General features: G+C 43.7%; 1 protein-coding gene across 2 annotated transcripts in view; it reads right to left on the bottom strand.

Annotated features, from left to right (window-relative positions):
• GUCY1A2 (guanylate cyclase 1 soluble subunit alpha 2) overlaps positions 1 to 13261 on the bottom strand; it is a 154940-nt gene extending 141679 nt beyond the window's left edge. For both annotated transcript variants that reach the window (XM_074145245.1, XM_074145253.1), the window contains exon 1: positions 12909 to 13261. In XM_074145245.1, the coding sequence (XP_074001346.1) occupies positions 12909 to 13178 (270 nt within the window). In that variant the 5' untranslated portion in view covers positions 13179 to 13261. The remainder of the gene's footprint in view (positions 1 to 12908) is intronic.
• Between the last annotated feature and the right edge of the window lie 859 nt (positions 13262 to 14120).

Here is a 14120-nt window from a genome sequence, read left to right as displayed (position 1 = left end):
CATAGCAATGGATATGAAATATTATTCATTCTTTATATCTTACTTCACCATTTAAATAGGAAGGAATTTTACAATGTGACATAATAAATACTGCTTACAAGACTAGTTGTGCATAACAAAGGAACCACTTCAATATTAATTCTAAGAAATTATCACCCACCAATTATCTCATTATTTTAAAATAATTAATTTAAAATAGTTTCAAGAAAATGTTATTATTGTGTGATGAAAGTATCACCAGGAAAAGGCATTGGGTTTTTAAACTTTGTATGCTCCCGAGAGCATTTTTACTAAAGGATGTTATAAAGACACAATTTATTTTGGCTTACTTTCCTGACAAGTTATGATTCTCCAGTCATCTTTCAAAGTACCAGGAAACTCAAGTTCATCAAAAGAAAATCATTACGTGCTTCAAGCGTTTCTGTGCTATTTCATTTTTATAGGTGTTCACCAAACTACGTATGTGCATATGTGTTTATTTGCATTATTACTACTATTACAATGTTCACCAAAATGCATATATATTTATTTTCTTTACTACCACTAATGCTGCTGCAACTGCTCTTCCTATTATTTTGAATTAATTCATGACACATCTTCAGGTAAATAAATAAACTTTGAAATCTTCCAAAATGACTGGTTTGTATCAAATCTGAGGTTTTTCACCTGTCCATTCTGCCCTGATGCCACAGGTCAGACAAAGGTACACAACTGGGATTTATAAGTCTTCCTTCTGTATCAGAGGCACACAGGGATATTTTGACCAGACTTGCAGCAGCAGACACTCAAATTTTAGAGGTATTTGGTATTTCCCTACCTTTTGAAAAAGACATCTAATCGTTTTGGAAAGTAATAGTTGAAACACCCCTTAATTACAGGAAATTCATTCTAAAACCACCATCATGTTTGAAAGTCTCAGATTTTGCTTACTGCTGTACAGATTCAGCAGTTCAAGAGCTGAGCGTTCTTCCTACTATCACCCATGAGTTTGCAGAGGGAGGTACCTGTTTTGATGACGGCAAGAATGAAAAAGCGTATACCAAACTGCATTAGGTTTGTACAACAGTAAAAATTTATTTTTTATTACCAATCTATAAGAATGTGTCTACCTTGTTGAATTCAAATGTGTAGAAATGCATGCACTTAACAAAAATAAGCTCAAACCAGATGTAAACCTTGAAAGAGGTTTGGGTTTTTTTGTTAATTCTGTATCAGATAATTACTTCTCTTCTCTGTGGGATCTAAGTTTCCTGTGCTACAAGGCATTAAATCTTACATGTTGTCTTGCAAAACACAATGAATAAAACCATGACATATCAAAAACCCATTCCCTTTTCAGTGGTAGAGCACATATAGAAGTCCTTAGGCCTGATGGTCTACAAATATATTTCATGGCACGTTCTCACAGAGATTCAGAAGCTTTCTGTGCTCAGCAGGCAGAAAAATCCATTCTTCATATATAGAAAAGATGTAATTTCCCACTCTAGGAACCAGGCAAAGCAAAATGGCTTTAAGCAAAAAGGTCCAGACAGCTGCCATCGCCCATCTCCATAGAGCATTTCCCTCAGCCTCACTCCCTACACACAGAACATTAGTACTCCACCAGCACCTCCTCCGACATGAAATGGGGAACGGTAGAAATGTCTGATTGTTAAATTAAATCTCCCTTCTGGTTCTCACGAAGTGTTTTTACAGCAAATGTATGGAAGGCAGCAATGCCTGGTACCACAGCAGAGACAAAGGAAAATAGCTTCTTGTCTTCTCAGGAAGTTTTGTAGCTTATGACACCTGAGCAATCCTCCATAGATTGCCTTTGCCTTTCTCCTGCCTGACACACAGATGTTGCACCTCTTTACCCATGGAAAAGTCCCTCTGAATACCTCAAGATTTGACCACACAAGCAACATCCGAGTCCTCAGCTTGTTTCATCAATAGACCTCCATTCTCCTGCAGTACTGAATAAAAAAAAATAAAAATAAAAATAGCCCACATACGGTTAACTCTCTCTTCTGAAAGCTAAATCATCTGCCTACCTGTTGTCAGAGAATTTTATACAATCCCATGAACTCATACTCCTTTCTACTCGCATCTCCTATCAAATCTTAGAAATTAAGTACAGACAGAAAACAGGATTTACAATTAAAACACTGGTCATAAACAGAGCTCTATAACATGTTCACACCAGTATGAAAACTGGCCTGAGGAGCCACAAAGTCTTTCTTCATTTCTGACAAGAATTATTACGGCATGTCTCTGTGCACGGTTTAAAAGCCGCTGTGTTCACCTTCTCAGTTTGCTCTATTTCATCACTGGTGAATGTCATTTTGCTATGGACGTAATTCTGTAACTATGGCTACGACTAAACACAATGGAGCGATATAACACCAGCTTATAGCTACCTACAAGGGCAGTTTGGCGTACCACTTCTTCCACTACTGACTCGGCATTGCCTATGAGAGAGAGAGTGGGGAGGAAAACATTTACACCTCTTTTCTGCATCCAATGGCAACACAGGATGGAAACATAGTTTCCGCCATTTGGGGTGATAAAAGGTATCCTGCCTCTAACAATACACCTCTTCTGCTGCAATGTACATCTATGCCACGCAAGTGCTTATTTACTGGAAAGGTTTTAAAGCTTCAAAACCACTTAAAATGAAAGATTTAATATAAATGTAAAATAGTGACTATTACCCAAAATAGTAAATTTTAACAAATAATTTTTATTATATTGATTAGGAATTATATCATGATGAAAGGAATAATCACATCAGTTCACATTTCTAAGGGCAACTCAAATTAAGACATGCCAGTATTGCTATCGTTAACTGTAAATTAATCCAGGAATTGCCACACCAGATCATATCCAAGTTCCATCTGGAATGACATATAAGGTAGAAGGGATTCCTTCTAGTGGATTTTGGTTTGGCTGAAGTCCCCAGTGAGTACCAAGGCCTGCCATTTGGAGGCTTCATCCAGCTGTCTAAAGGCTTCCTCTGGTTTCACTTCTTGACCAGCCAGTGTATAGCAGACATACCACCACACCACCCTGGCTCATCCGACCCTCACAATCTGGGCCAGCTTGCTCCGTCCAAAGGCAACTGCCCACACACTGCTGCCACTTCTTTGCATAGAGCGCATCTCCTGCTCTTCACCTTCCCAGCCCACCCCTCCTGAAGAGCCTGTGTCCGTCCCCTGCAGCATTCCCATCCTGAGAGGCATTCCACACGAGGATGTGTGCAATCCCACAGGAGGTGCAAGCTCAGTCTATTAGACATCAGGGGATGTCCAATGACACTCATTTGCTCCTCATGCTGCCTGCATTTGGGCACAGGCTCACCATCTCCTATGGCTTTTCCACCTGGCAACTCAGCGCTGCAACCAAAGCCCACCACCGTTGCACAGCAGCAGGCAGCGATACTGACCGTGGCAGCCCTGCTGTGAAAGCTGCTGTGACTCTGCCAGACACCACTGTTTCCAGGATGCACTCGTAGAGAAATCTGCCCTTCTTGCTACACCTCACCCAACTCTCCTGTAGTATGAAACTGCTAGAGGAATAATAGCTCCTCAAAAATCCTTTTATGACTAACTGGCGAAAATCTTTATGAAAATATTTGTCTAAATGATCTTGAAGTATTCCATGTTTTTTAACTCAGACAACTTTCTTTGAAAAAGAATTCCAGTTTAAATATTGTGTGCAATTTTTTTTTCTTGAGTTTAATTCTTCCTTCTTTTAACTTCATTGCCTCCAGTTTTGCAAAGGGGAGAGGACTTCCACTTTAATTGCATCCCTTGTTATAAATGTCTTTCCTACGGCAATCAAATGTAAGGTTTCCAATCTCCTCTCAGAGGACAGAGACTTTATCCTATTCCCTAGCCATTTTCTGTTGCCTCTAAAATGTCTTTTATTTGATCACAACACATTCGGAAATACACAGTAGGGCTCATCTGCCCAAATGTAGGCACCCGAAGTGATTAATTTCATCCTACAGTTGGCATCTAATACATGCCTGAGGACTCAGTCTTTAGATACCCATTTCTTTCTTTTGTCTACAAAAGATGATGAGTGATAGCTTTAGACTTAGATATCTTTTAAGTGTTTAAGTAAGGACAGACAAACCCCACGCTGAGGTGACAGACCTGCACACAGTATCCCAGATGACTCTGTCTAAATTTACATAAATGCAGTTTCAAATTCTCTGTCCCATTCCTTTTGCATCCTAAGATAACCGGAGAGAATTAGAGAAGAAAGGGACTGTACGGAACAGGGAGGTCCGAGCCAAGAGAGCAGCCAGGTACACAGACAGTTTCTGCATAACCCTAACAAGGCTTCAAAGATTTTTCCTGGCAAAAGCTAAGTGGCTCCTAGCTGAGCCTCAGAAGCGCTTCAGCAGTCAAGTTCTTAAAAACTTGAGTGCTTAAAATTTTAAACATGGAAGTTGAAGCAGTGAAGAGCATAATAGGCTCAGCTAGAAACCACTTTGCTTCTATCAGAATTTCTTCGAAGAAATCTGTCTGGTAAGGGGGCTCCTCTGGGCTCTTGTGCCCTGGGGAGCTGCAAAGTCCTTCCTAGAGGAATCCGCACTTCTGCATATGGGAGAGGCAAGCTACCACAGACCTCAGCCAAATCAGCGCTTTGATGCTGAAAGTTTTACAAACCTCAAATTTGTGGTGTTCAATCAGTAACTCAGCAGATGCGTAAGACTTTAATTGCCAGCTTCACTGCTGGTGATTGTTCATTAATGAAAAACATTTATTTTTTCATATTTCAGCACCAATTTTAGTTGAGTCTTTAGGCATAGGTGATTACAGATCTCTAAGTACACACGAGTAGGTGTGCACCTGGCCTATCTGGGAGGAAATAAATGGCAAAATAGTAATTTTCGCATCCAATCTGTTGGGGTTTTTTTAATATTTACCCCAGATCATAAAAGCAGTGGAGAATTGTTATTTCCCTGTCCCTCTGGTCATCAAAATATTGATGTTAAGGAGGCCATAAACAAAGAACCAAGGCTCCAGCTGAAGATAAACATTTATCAACATTCCCAAATGCCAGGAGTGGGGAGATAAGCATTGAAATTGTCGCAACCAGGGAAAAGCAGAATTGAAAAAGAAAAGGAAGGGTCCTTTGGCATCCTACAATTTTATGATGATGCAGAAAGAAGGAAGACTCCCTCGCAGGTCCTCGCGCATCCTGCACAGCCAGGATCCCTCCCTGTCCCCTTCCCAATAGCTGAATAATGAAATGAAAGGGCACAGACAGAAATCAAAAAAGGAGAAGCAGAGCCCCAACATAAGCAACCATTTGAAAATTAAAAAAAAAAAAAAAAATCATCTTTGGGGGCTTAATAGTGCTTTTGATAATGTAATCAGGAAAAAAATCTATTTTTACTCTCTAGCTTCTGAACCTTTAGGGTGCACTCATTTTTTTCTCTGTAACTGTACAAACCAAAAATATATTTTTTCTTCATGAAAACCAACTTCCTGAGTCCAGAGGTTTGTGCTTTAGATAAAAGCACCGACTGCTTGCAGACCTCCATGACTAGCACCAGATTTAGTATCAAGAAGGGAAGATGCAGAATGCCCAGGAGGGAACTGTTTGGGGATCCAGAGTGGGATGACTGACAGCTGGAGGCCAAACAAGCTGCCCTACAACAGCTTGTGAGGATCCAGACAGGACCAGGCAAGAACACAGCCCCTGAGCTCAGTACCACCTGACACCTAAACCTGAGACCATTCTGCTCCTTCAGTTCATGCAAACTGGGGCACTGTTTACAGAGAAATACTTGTGCACATAAGAGACAATGCCTTTAATTTAATAAATAACATTGAGACTAAGAATTTCACAGCATGCTATTTCATGGCAATAACAATGCAAACACTCTGAAGAAATAGAGCAGAGCTAAATAATAATTAGAAGTTATAACTCCTGCATCCCCAGCTGCCTTTCCACTAGAAGAATCACAGACATTACGGATGGAAATTGCCTATTAGATCATCTAGTCTAACTCCTTGACAGTGAAGAATAAATATCTCAGGGTGCTATCCATTATTATACTGGGTGGCATCACTTTGTTCATCTTTGAATTTTAGCCATGTCTGGAATAGATAGAAGATCTGTTCTGTGCTGCAGAAAGAATGTATTCAGTAGGTAAGAACATAATAGATGATCTACTGCTAATGTTACCTGTTCACCTTTTAATGCAACTCACATCTACTACATAAAATCATAGGTGTTACTCTAGCAGACAGATAGGAAATGAAAGGCTTTACATGTCAGTCTTTCTCAGGGAATTTCTTCTGCTAGGATACAAAAAAAAAATTTCCTCAGTATAACTGGACCTATGGTTATCCCTTTGAGATCTATAGACAAACCACGCATTTTTTTTTTGTCTTCATTTTGAAACTTCATTTGAGAGTTAGCAAGCAGGCACATCTAGAAGGAATTTGGATATGAGATGGAATTATTTCTTTTACTCAAAGTGTTTTATAACAACCTTTAGCGTTAGCACAAGAGGTAGAAGGGAAGAGAGGGCTTTTCTCTGCGTTGACATTTTAGGTTTCACCAGGAGCACACTGGACCACTGTGAAGTGGTAACTGTCTCTGCTCAAGCAGTTGCAAATGAAGGACATTCACCCTCATTTTGATGGAGCCATAACTGCACACTGCTACTTAGGGACATATATTGATGATCATAATGTTCCCTTCTACTTTACAACATCCTTCTCTCTTATTTGCACCTGGGCACTTTGGCCAGGGGAGACGCAGAGAAGTGCAAAACAACTGAGATCAATTTTGTGGGATTAACACTGGTGCTGCCACGCTCTGGTTTGTTGGCCAGCAGTTGAGATCTGCCTGTGGGCAGGTCTGATCCCCAGCAGGGAGATGCTCTCTGCTTCCAAGCAGCAAAGATGCCTGCAATATATAAATGGTTTTTATCAAGCACTTCAGAGAAGTCGAGAGTTCAGCCTGGCACTATACAAACATTAAGAAAGCAACTATTACTACAAACAGTACAAGCACTAGATGTCAAATATTCAGACTCACCCTAAATAAAATTTCATCAAGGTCAATACAATGCGGCAGGCCCTCGGGTGCAGCTAAACTGATTTCTTTAATATTTTATTTGCTGAGGCTGAGGTTCCCTTGCATGAGATGTTAAACTACCAAACAAGACAAACAGTCAAAAGCCACCGTGATTCTCATATTGATAATGTTTTCCAGAATGTTCCTGTTTAAGACACCACAGCTCTGTTCCCCACTATGAAATAGCAGATTGGCTGGCTACAGACTGCTCATGTGACCTTGTGTATAAACAGCTTTTCTCTCTGTTAAATTGAAAGATACTGGGGAAAAGTCTGATTTTATTATACTTCAAAAAATTAATCCTGTTTGCCTGTTGGAGTTAGAAATCAGGAGTTTCTCATGGGGTATGACTTTCTTCAACATTTTTATGCTTTTTTTTACTTTCCACCCTCATTCATGAGAAGGAGGTTACTCATGTAAAGCTCATCCAGCCTGGGATATTAAATGATTAAGCTCATCATATTGCTGATATGGGTATCATTTGACATGACCTTACTTCATTCAGAAAAATAGCCAGAAGTTATTCCTGCAACAGTAGAGCTTAGATACACTTGATGGGTTAATGTGAGTCATAAGGAGACCAGAATACTTGTGCAAAATTTTTCAAAATCTTATGTAAAAATCAATTTGTTACCTCTCCTGTTAGCGGCAACAACTTGTTATTGCTCCTAAAAGAGTAGCTGTTCCTTGAGAGTAAGTGGCAGAAGTTTATGAAGGAGCCACATTCAATTTGAGCTGCTGTATTGCAACTTCTCCACCAAAACCCCACCTCCACTCACTGGAGGATTCATTTGCAATTAAGCAATTTGAAAATACAGTGGTTCTGTGACATAAGTAATAGCCTACACAACAGTCTTTAGGTTCACTTTTCTCCCACTGTTAGGAAAAAGGCTGTATTCAAAAAGACAGTTCTTAAATTCAAATTGCTTGGCAGCAGCCAGTAGCAGCTTCCTCACTTAAACAGGAAAAAAGTGTTCTTACTTAAATGTGTCTTCAACTGGGCCTTTAAAGAATAGCAGGAATAATTCTGAATGAACAGGAAAGTATACGAGAAGCGATTTTCACTTCATAATGTTTATAAGTTGAAGAGATGCGTTGCACAGGCCATTCAGAAAATAAAATCAAACGGAAATGTAAGTCAGTTTAATGCTGTGTCATGCTGTAATTCTCTTTCCAGAAGGATCAGTACAGCGCTTGGGGGTACACAGTCTCCTCTGAATGCATGCCCAGTCACTCTCAGCTGCTTTAGGGTAGTCCATGCCCCTTAGATGGGAGCTGAGTATTTGACTTCTCAAATCAGTAACAATTTTTTTTTTTTTTTTTTCTGATTTTGATTCTATTTTCAGCCTAGTATTGGATACAAGTCAAGATAGAACTGGAGCAAATGTGAAAATTGCTGCAAGGAACTGGAATTCAGTAAGATACTAAATGGCTTTTCTACAGAATAAAACTGTGTCCACTGGTGCCAGGATATCATTCCCACATAGCAGAGCTCTAAAAGGCAAAAAAAAATTATGTTGATAATGAGTACCATATAGTATCATCATCTCTAGTTATCAAAATTTATGTCATTGTGAGTGTAAAATTCATTCCTTAAAATGGAACACAAAAATAAAGCTGAAATTAAAAGAAAAATATATCATTTAATTTGCTTGTGACGTACATGTAATTATTGCAGCTGACTTCTTAAAACAAGGTGATAAATCAGTGTTCTTACTAGGTTCCCAGCATTTTATTATTTACCTCCAAAAACCTGAACCCAGCCCAGTGAGAAGGGCACCTGTTTGTTTTGACTGCAGCTGGATCTGGCTCCAGATTTCTCTGATACAGTATGTAACCAAAGACCCTTTGATGGGTGGTTCAGATGAAGGAGGACAGAAGGAACACCTTTGCCCAGTCAGGAATATGTTAGGGTGGGTTTAGGAACATGTTAGGGTGGATAGGAGCTGGCTACACAATTGTGGGCTCAGCTTTGTGGGAACACCACAGGCTGTGAGAGGGAAGAGCCTGACACGGGGTAATAAATATGGAGCACTGTTGGCCGTGGTCTTGTGAGATACAGGTGAGATACAAGAGCTGAGTGTGTGCAACATCCAGGTTTTATTGCACTGCGCAGCTAAGTTTGGTTCCACAAAACATCACTTCACGCTCAGGCACTGAGCACAGCCCTGGCTGGGCAAGGTTCCCCTGACTCTTTGGTCTGCAGCACCCGGCTGTGCCCGGCTGCTGGGAGACCCTCAACCCTCCTGCTGTCAGCACGTCTGTTCACTCGGGGGGCAACAGGGCAGCAACTCAAAGCGATGTTGAGCATATGCACAGTTAGCTTGTTGAGTGCAGCTGTGAGAAAAAGTTGCATCTCTTCTTGCATCACCGCTGCTCTGCCTTCCCTGCCCGGTGCACCCGGCCTCCCTGACCTTCCCCAGCACACCCTACTCATGAATGCCAGCGGTAGGGGACATGTGGAGGTCTCCTCATCTTCTTCATCACCACATACTTTTCTCCAAAATATGCAGCTGTTTTGGTGGAGGTGAGCCCTATTATCCTCCTAGTTCTGACTGTTAAAAAATAGAGGGCTTGGGGTAAGCAAGTGCCAGATGAACAATGTCCATCCTTCAGCCATCCAGGCATGTCAGGAAGCCTTTAGGAACTCACAGGAACATAAAATGACCTGTGCTGATTGAGGATCAGACCCCTACATCCTCTAGTACAGCAACTGCAGGCAAAATGTATTTAAGAAAAAAGTTTGATAATTGTGTGTGCTGGAAAGTGCTAGAAGCTGTTCTCCAGGAGCCAGCAGAAGGGTTGGATTAAACACTGCAACACAGGAAGGTTCACTTTTTAATCTTTTCCCGCAGTTCCACAAAAAGTAATATTTGTGCAAAGTCACACTCAGCTAAAACTTGAGTCCAAGATTACAAGTGGTACAAAATGCAGTAACTTCTTTTCACTATATTTTAGTGTAAAATATCTCAAATGCTTCATTACTGCATTTTACTCTACTGAATCTCTTTCCCTTGACAGTACAGTTGTGCTAACTCATGAATACAATACTAATATTTTCACACACATCTTTGCACTACCACTCACAAGACCTAGACTGCTTGCACAGCCTTCTTGCCACTCTGCCCCATGGAGGGAGATCTTGCTCAGCTCCTTCACCCCTCAGATGCTTCCTCCTGCTCAGTTTGAGGCTCCCTGCAGCCCCAGAGCAGCTCTCGGTACCCCCTGCTACTGCCACATTGAGACAGCATCACCCCGGAGATCTCTCTGCCTGTCAACGGCAGTATTAAACACACAGAAAGATTTATTTTCTCAGTGGAAACAAACCAAAAAAAAATTTTACTCAGTATCTCAATCCCAGCCATTTTCAAAAAAAAGTACAAAATTAAGGCTAAGTATAAACACCAGGAACCTGTAGCATCCTTCAACTTTGGAAGTGTTCAGCACTGGGATGGGAACAAATTGCTCCTGCATTCACGTTGGAAATGAAAATGTCAAGCCATTGCAGGCAATATACATGGTATATACATTCACAAACACTTGTATGTACATAAATATATTTTTATACACTCAACAGAGACCTGTATCTATAGTATCATGGAATGAAGATATATCTACATCTGTAGTAAAAGTACTAAGGCTTTTTGTTCAGAAAGAACATAAGTCAATGCACCCTTCAGACTTGCCTTTTAATTTTACAAATAATGGGAATGAGTCCCATTTGACACTAATTTTATAGGCAAAGTAGGTTTTTTTTAGTTCTAATTAAAGTTATTCCTGATTTATATTAGCAGATGTGCCAAAATAATCAGATTCAAATTGCTAGACATATGGTGACTTGACTTGTTGCAAGAAGGCATATATTCAATATCACAGCACAGATTCTCAATAAGAAAAGAATGCACCAAAATAACAATGCACCTGAACAGTGATTTCTCAGAGTGAAAAATGAAAAGACAGGGGACTTGATTCTTTTCTCATACATCGACTGTGACTACATGACTTTTTAGACTTAACCACATTAATTTATGCCAAAACATGTAAGGTGGAAGGGAAGCACAAGTCACAATGCCAAGATAAAATGGGAAATTTTAAGCAATATGTATCCCATATTAGATTTTAAAAAAAAACACCACAGGTTTTCAGCAATAATGGTTGCCATAATTATCTTCCAAGGAAGCCATGGAAGCTGTTGCTTGGGACACCAAAGCCAGGCTGGATGAAATTTTTGCATTCTTAAATGAAATTTCTCTGAGAGCAGGAAGGAAAGTGGACCATAAGATCTATCAAAGTTTTCCTTGTCTCTTAATTCAAAGAATGTGCTCATTTAAAAAACAAATTCACCAACTCATCAAAGCTGTAAAACTAATTGTCTTTTATAGCAACTCAATTCAGGAGGTAACAGTCAAAGCTGAGAAAATAAAAATACTAAGGTTATCTAAAAATACTGCACTGAGCTACTTCAGAATACTTCAAATATTTTGGGTAACACATGCTCTAATTATACCGTTGTATTATTACCAAATTAAATAGCTTCATTTTTTTCTGTACTAAAACAAGACAAGTCACCTGAGATACCATCTATTAATATCAGCATTACAAGACCAGATTCCCAGTGGAGTGGGAAAAATCAATGGGAAATAAAAGTCTTAACTGAAACTGGATGGACTATTAGCTTGTAATGCAGGCTAATTTCTCCCATTAAACAGCTTGTCTACTCCCGTCAAGCCAATTCAAGAAACACGGAACAGAAAAAAGAATATTAAAACCAAAGCAAACTGCTAGCTGATGATGATGAGACTCGCAAGTCTGGTAATTTCCAAAGCTGGATAACAATATGCAAAAAGATGATCCAATGCCACAGCAGCAGATATAGTTGTCTTACAGATTAAGACTACTTGTTGCAATTAATGTTTTATACCTTAACATGTTAAAATATCTCAGAGACCAAACAAGCATTCAGTTGCAGCTGAAACTTTCATGAGGAAAATTTAGTGATGGTCACAGAGGTATTTGGAGGAGCACAATTGTAACAGAAAGGGCTGCAGAAGACTCTTCTATTTTACATGAATCTATCAGAACTCCTCAGCCACTGATTTCAGTCTTACAAAGTGACACCAGCATGTTACGGGTTCTATCCAAATTCACTGCTTATTTTAGCATACGCAATGCTTCATTGATTCTCAACTACAGGTGTAGCTATCCAGTTAATCATAAGTCATGAATTTTAAAGTACACTTTAAAGAAACTGATCGCCCAGGAATGTCAGCGCATCTGGGAGGCACAGGGAAATCTGTTGCTGAAATATTTCTGAACACTAAGTCAAAACTTTGTTTTTACCTTGTTCAGTATGGAAAAGCTCTATAAATGTAAGAAGTTCACGTCTCCTCTACACTGAAGGAAGAATGTGCATGCCATGCATCATATAGATATAACTTTTTATACAAAAATGTTGCTAGGGTCAGACAGCGATAAGCACTTTATGATTTTACGATTTTTTTTAATTCAGAAAAGGATTCGGGAGAAACGAAAAACCCAGCTAAACCGGCAGCAGCGTGTATTTGTGCCTCCCGACCCGATTTCCAGCACCAGGCTGCCAAGATCCTTTCTCCCGCCGGTTTGCGGGGCTGGCAATCCGCAGCCGGGGAGGGCACGGCGGGGCAGAGGGCTGCGGCGGCTCGGCGGGGACGCCCGGCAAAAGGACGCGGGCACCGCCGCCCCCTTCGCGACACGGACCCGACCCCGCGGAGCCGCCGGCGGCTCTGCGCGGCGCGGAGGGGGCCGGGGGCGGGCGCGGCGCTCCGCGGCCGCGGGGCACTCACCGCGGGGGCCGTCAGGCGGCGGATGCTCTCGCCCAGCGAGTCCAGGTTGACCCGCCGGCGGCGCGGTACGCGGCGAGCCCCGGCGCTGGCCGCGGCGGCAGCGGCGGCGGCGGTGGCGGCGAAGGGGGTTTCGGCGGGGCCGGGGGGGCTGCGGCTGCCGTTCCAGCAGAGGCGGGACAGGGGACACTCGCCCTCCTCCTCGGGGCTGGTCTCCGGGCAGTCCGAGCCCAGCGAGCTGAAGGACTCGGAGGAGATCTTGCGCCGGGACATGGTGCCGCGGGGCGGCGGCGGCGGCTGGGCTCAGCGCGGGGCGGCGGGCAGCCGCGGCGGGCAGCGCTGAGCTGCGCGGCCGCGGGGGCGGCCGCCTCGCATGGCCGCGGGTGCCCCGGGGCTGGAGGCGGCGGCGGAGGCGCCGCGCAGGGACCGGGGCCGGCGCAGCTCCGCGCCTTCGCCGCGCCTGGCCGGGGGAGCGCGGGTGCTGCGCGGCGCCGCGCCGGGAGGCTTTAAAGCGGCGGCGGTGGCGGCGGCGGCGGCGGATGGTGCCCTCCTCTGCCTCGGCCGCCCGCCCTCGCTCTCCCCTCCCCCGGCTCCCTCGCTGCTCCGCGGGAATCACGTGTTGTTTGGAGCCCTTTCCCCCTCCTCCTCCTCCTCCCGCCTTCCCCCCGCCCCGCTCGCCGCCTGTCGCGCTCAGCCCCGCACGCCGCGGCCCGCAGCCCCGCTCCCCCGCGCCGGGGGGATGCTGCCACCGCCCCCGGCGGGCGGCAGCACCGGCGGGGCGGACCGGAGCCGGCGTGCAGCCCGCGCTACCGCCGCTAGCGGCCGCCGGGCGGGCGGGCAGGGTGCTCGGCTCTCCTCCCGGTGCTTTGGAGCCAGGAGAAGGGGGCAGCGGAGAAATGGGCTGGTGTCGGCGGAGGGCTCCGCGGGGAGCGGCTGAGGGCGCCCCGGGGCGCTCCCGGTGCGGGCGCCCCGGCCCCGCCTTGCCGCGGCGGTGCTGGACAGCTCCCTGCGGCCGGGGGGAGCGGCGCGGGCAGCCGGTCCTCCTTCCCCTGCCGGTCCCGTACCGCCAGCGAACTTTTCCGAATGGCATTCGGGAAGCTGAAGCTTAGGGAAAAGAATGATTTTTAAAAGCTGGAAAGGCGAGATGCTGCCGTCAGTGTGGGGAGAGAAAAGTTCTTCTCGTCTTTGTGCCAGCGCCGCTCCCGCTAACACTGC

This window comes from Numenius arquata, chromosome 1 (assembly GCF_964106895.1).
Source record: "Numenius arquata chromosome 1, bNumArq3.hap1.1, whole genome shotgun sequence".
Lineage (NCBI taxonomy): Eukaryota > Metazoa > Chordata > Aves > Charadriiformes > Scolopacidae > Numenius > Numenius arquata.
This window is presented reverse-complemented; position numbering and strand designations above follow the sequence as displayed.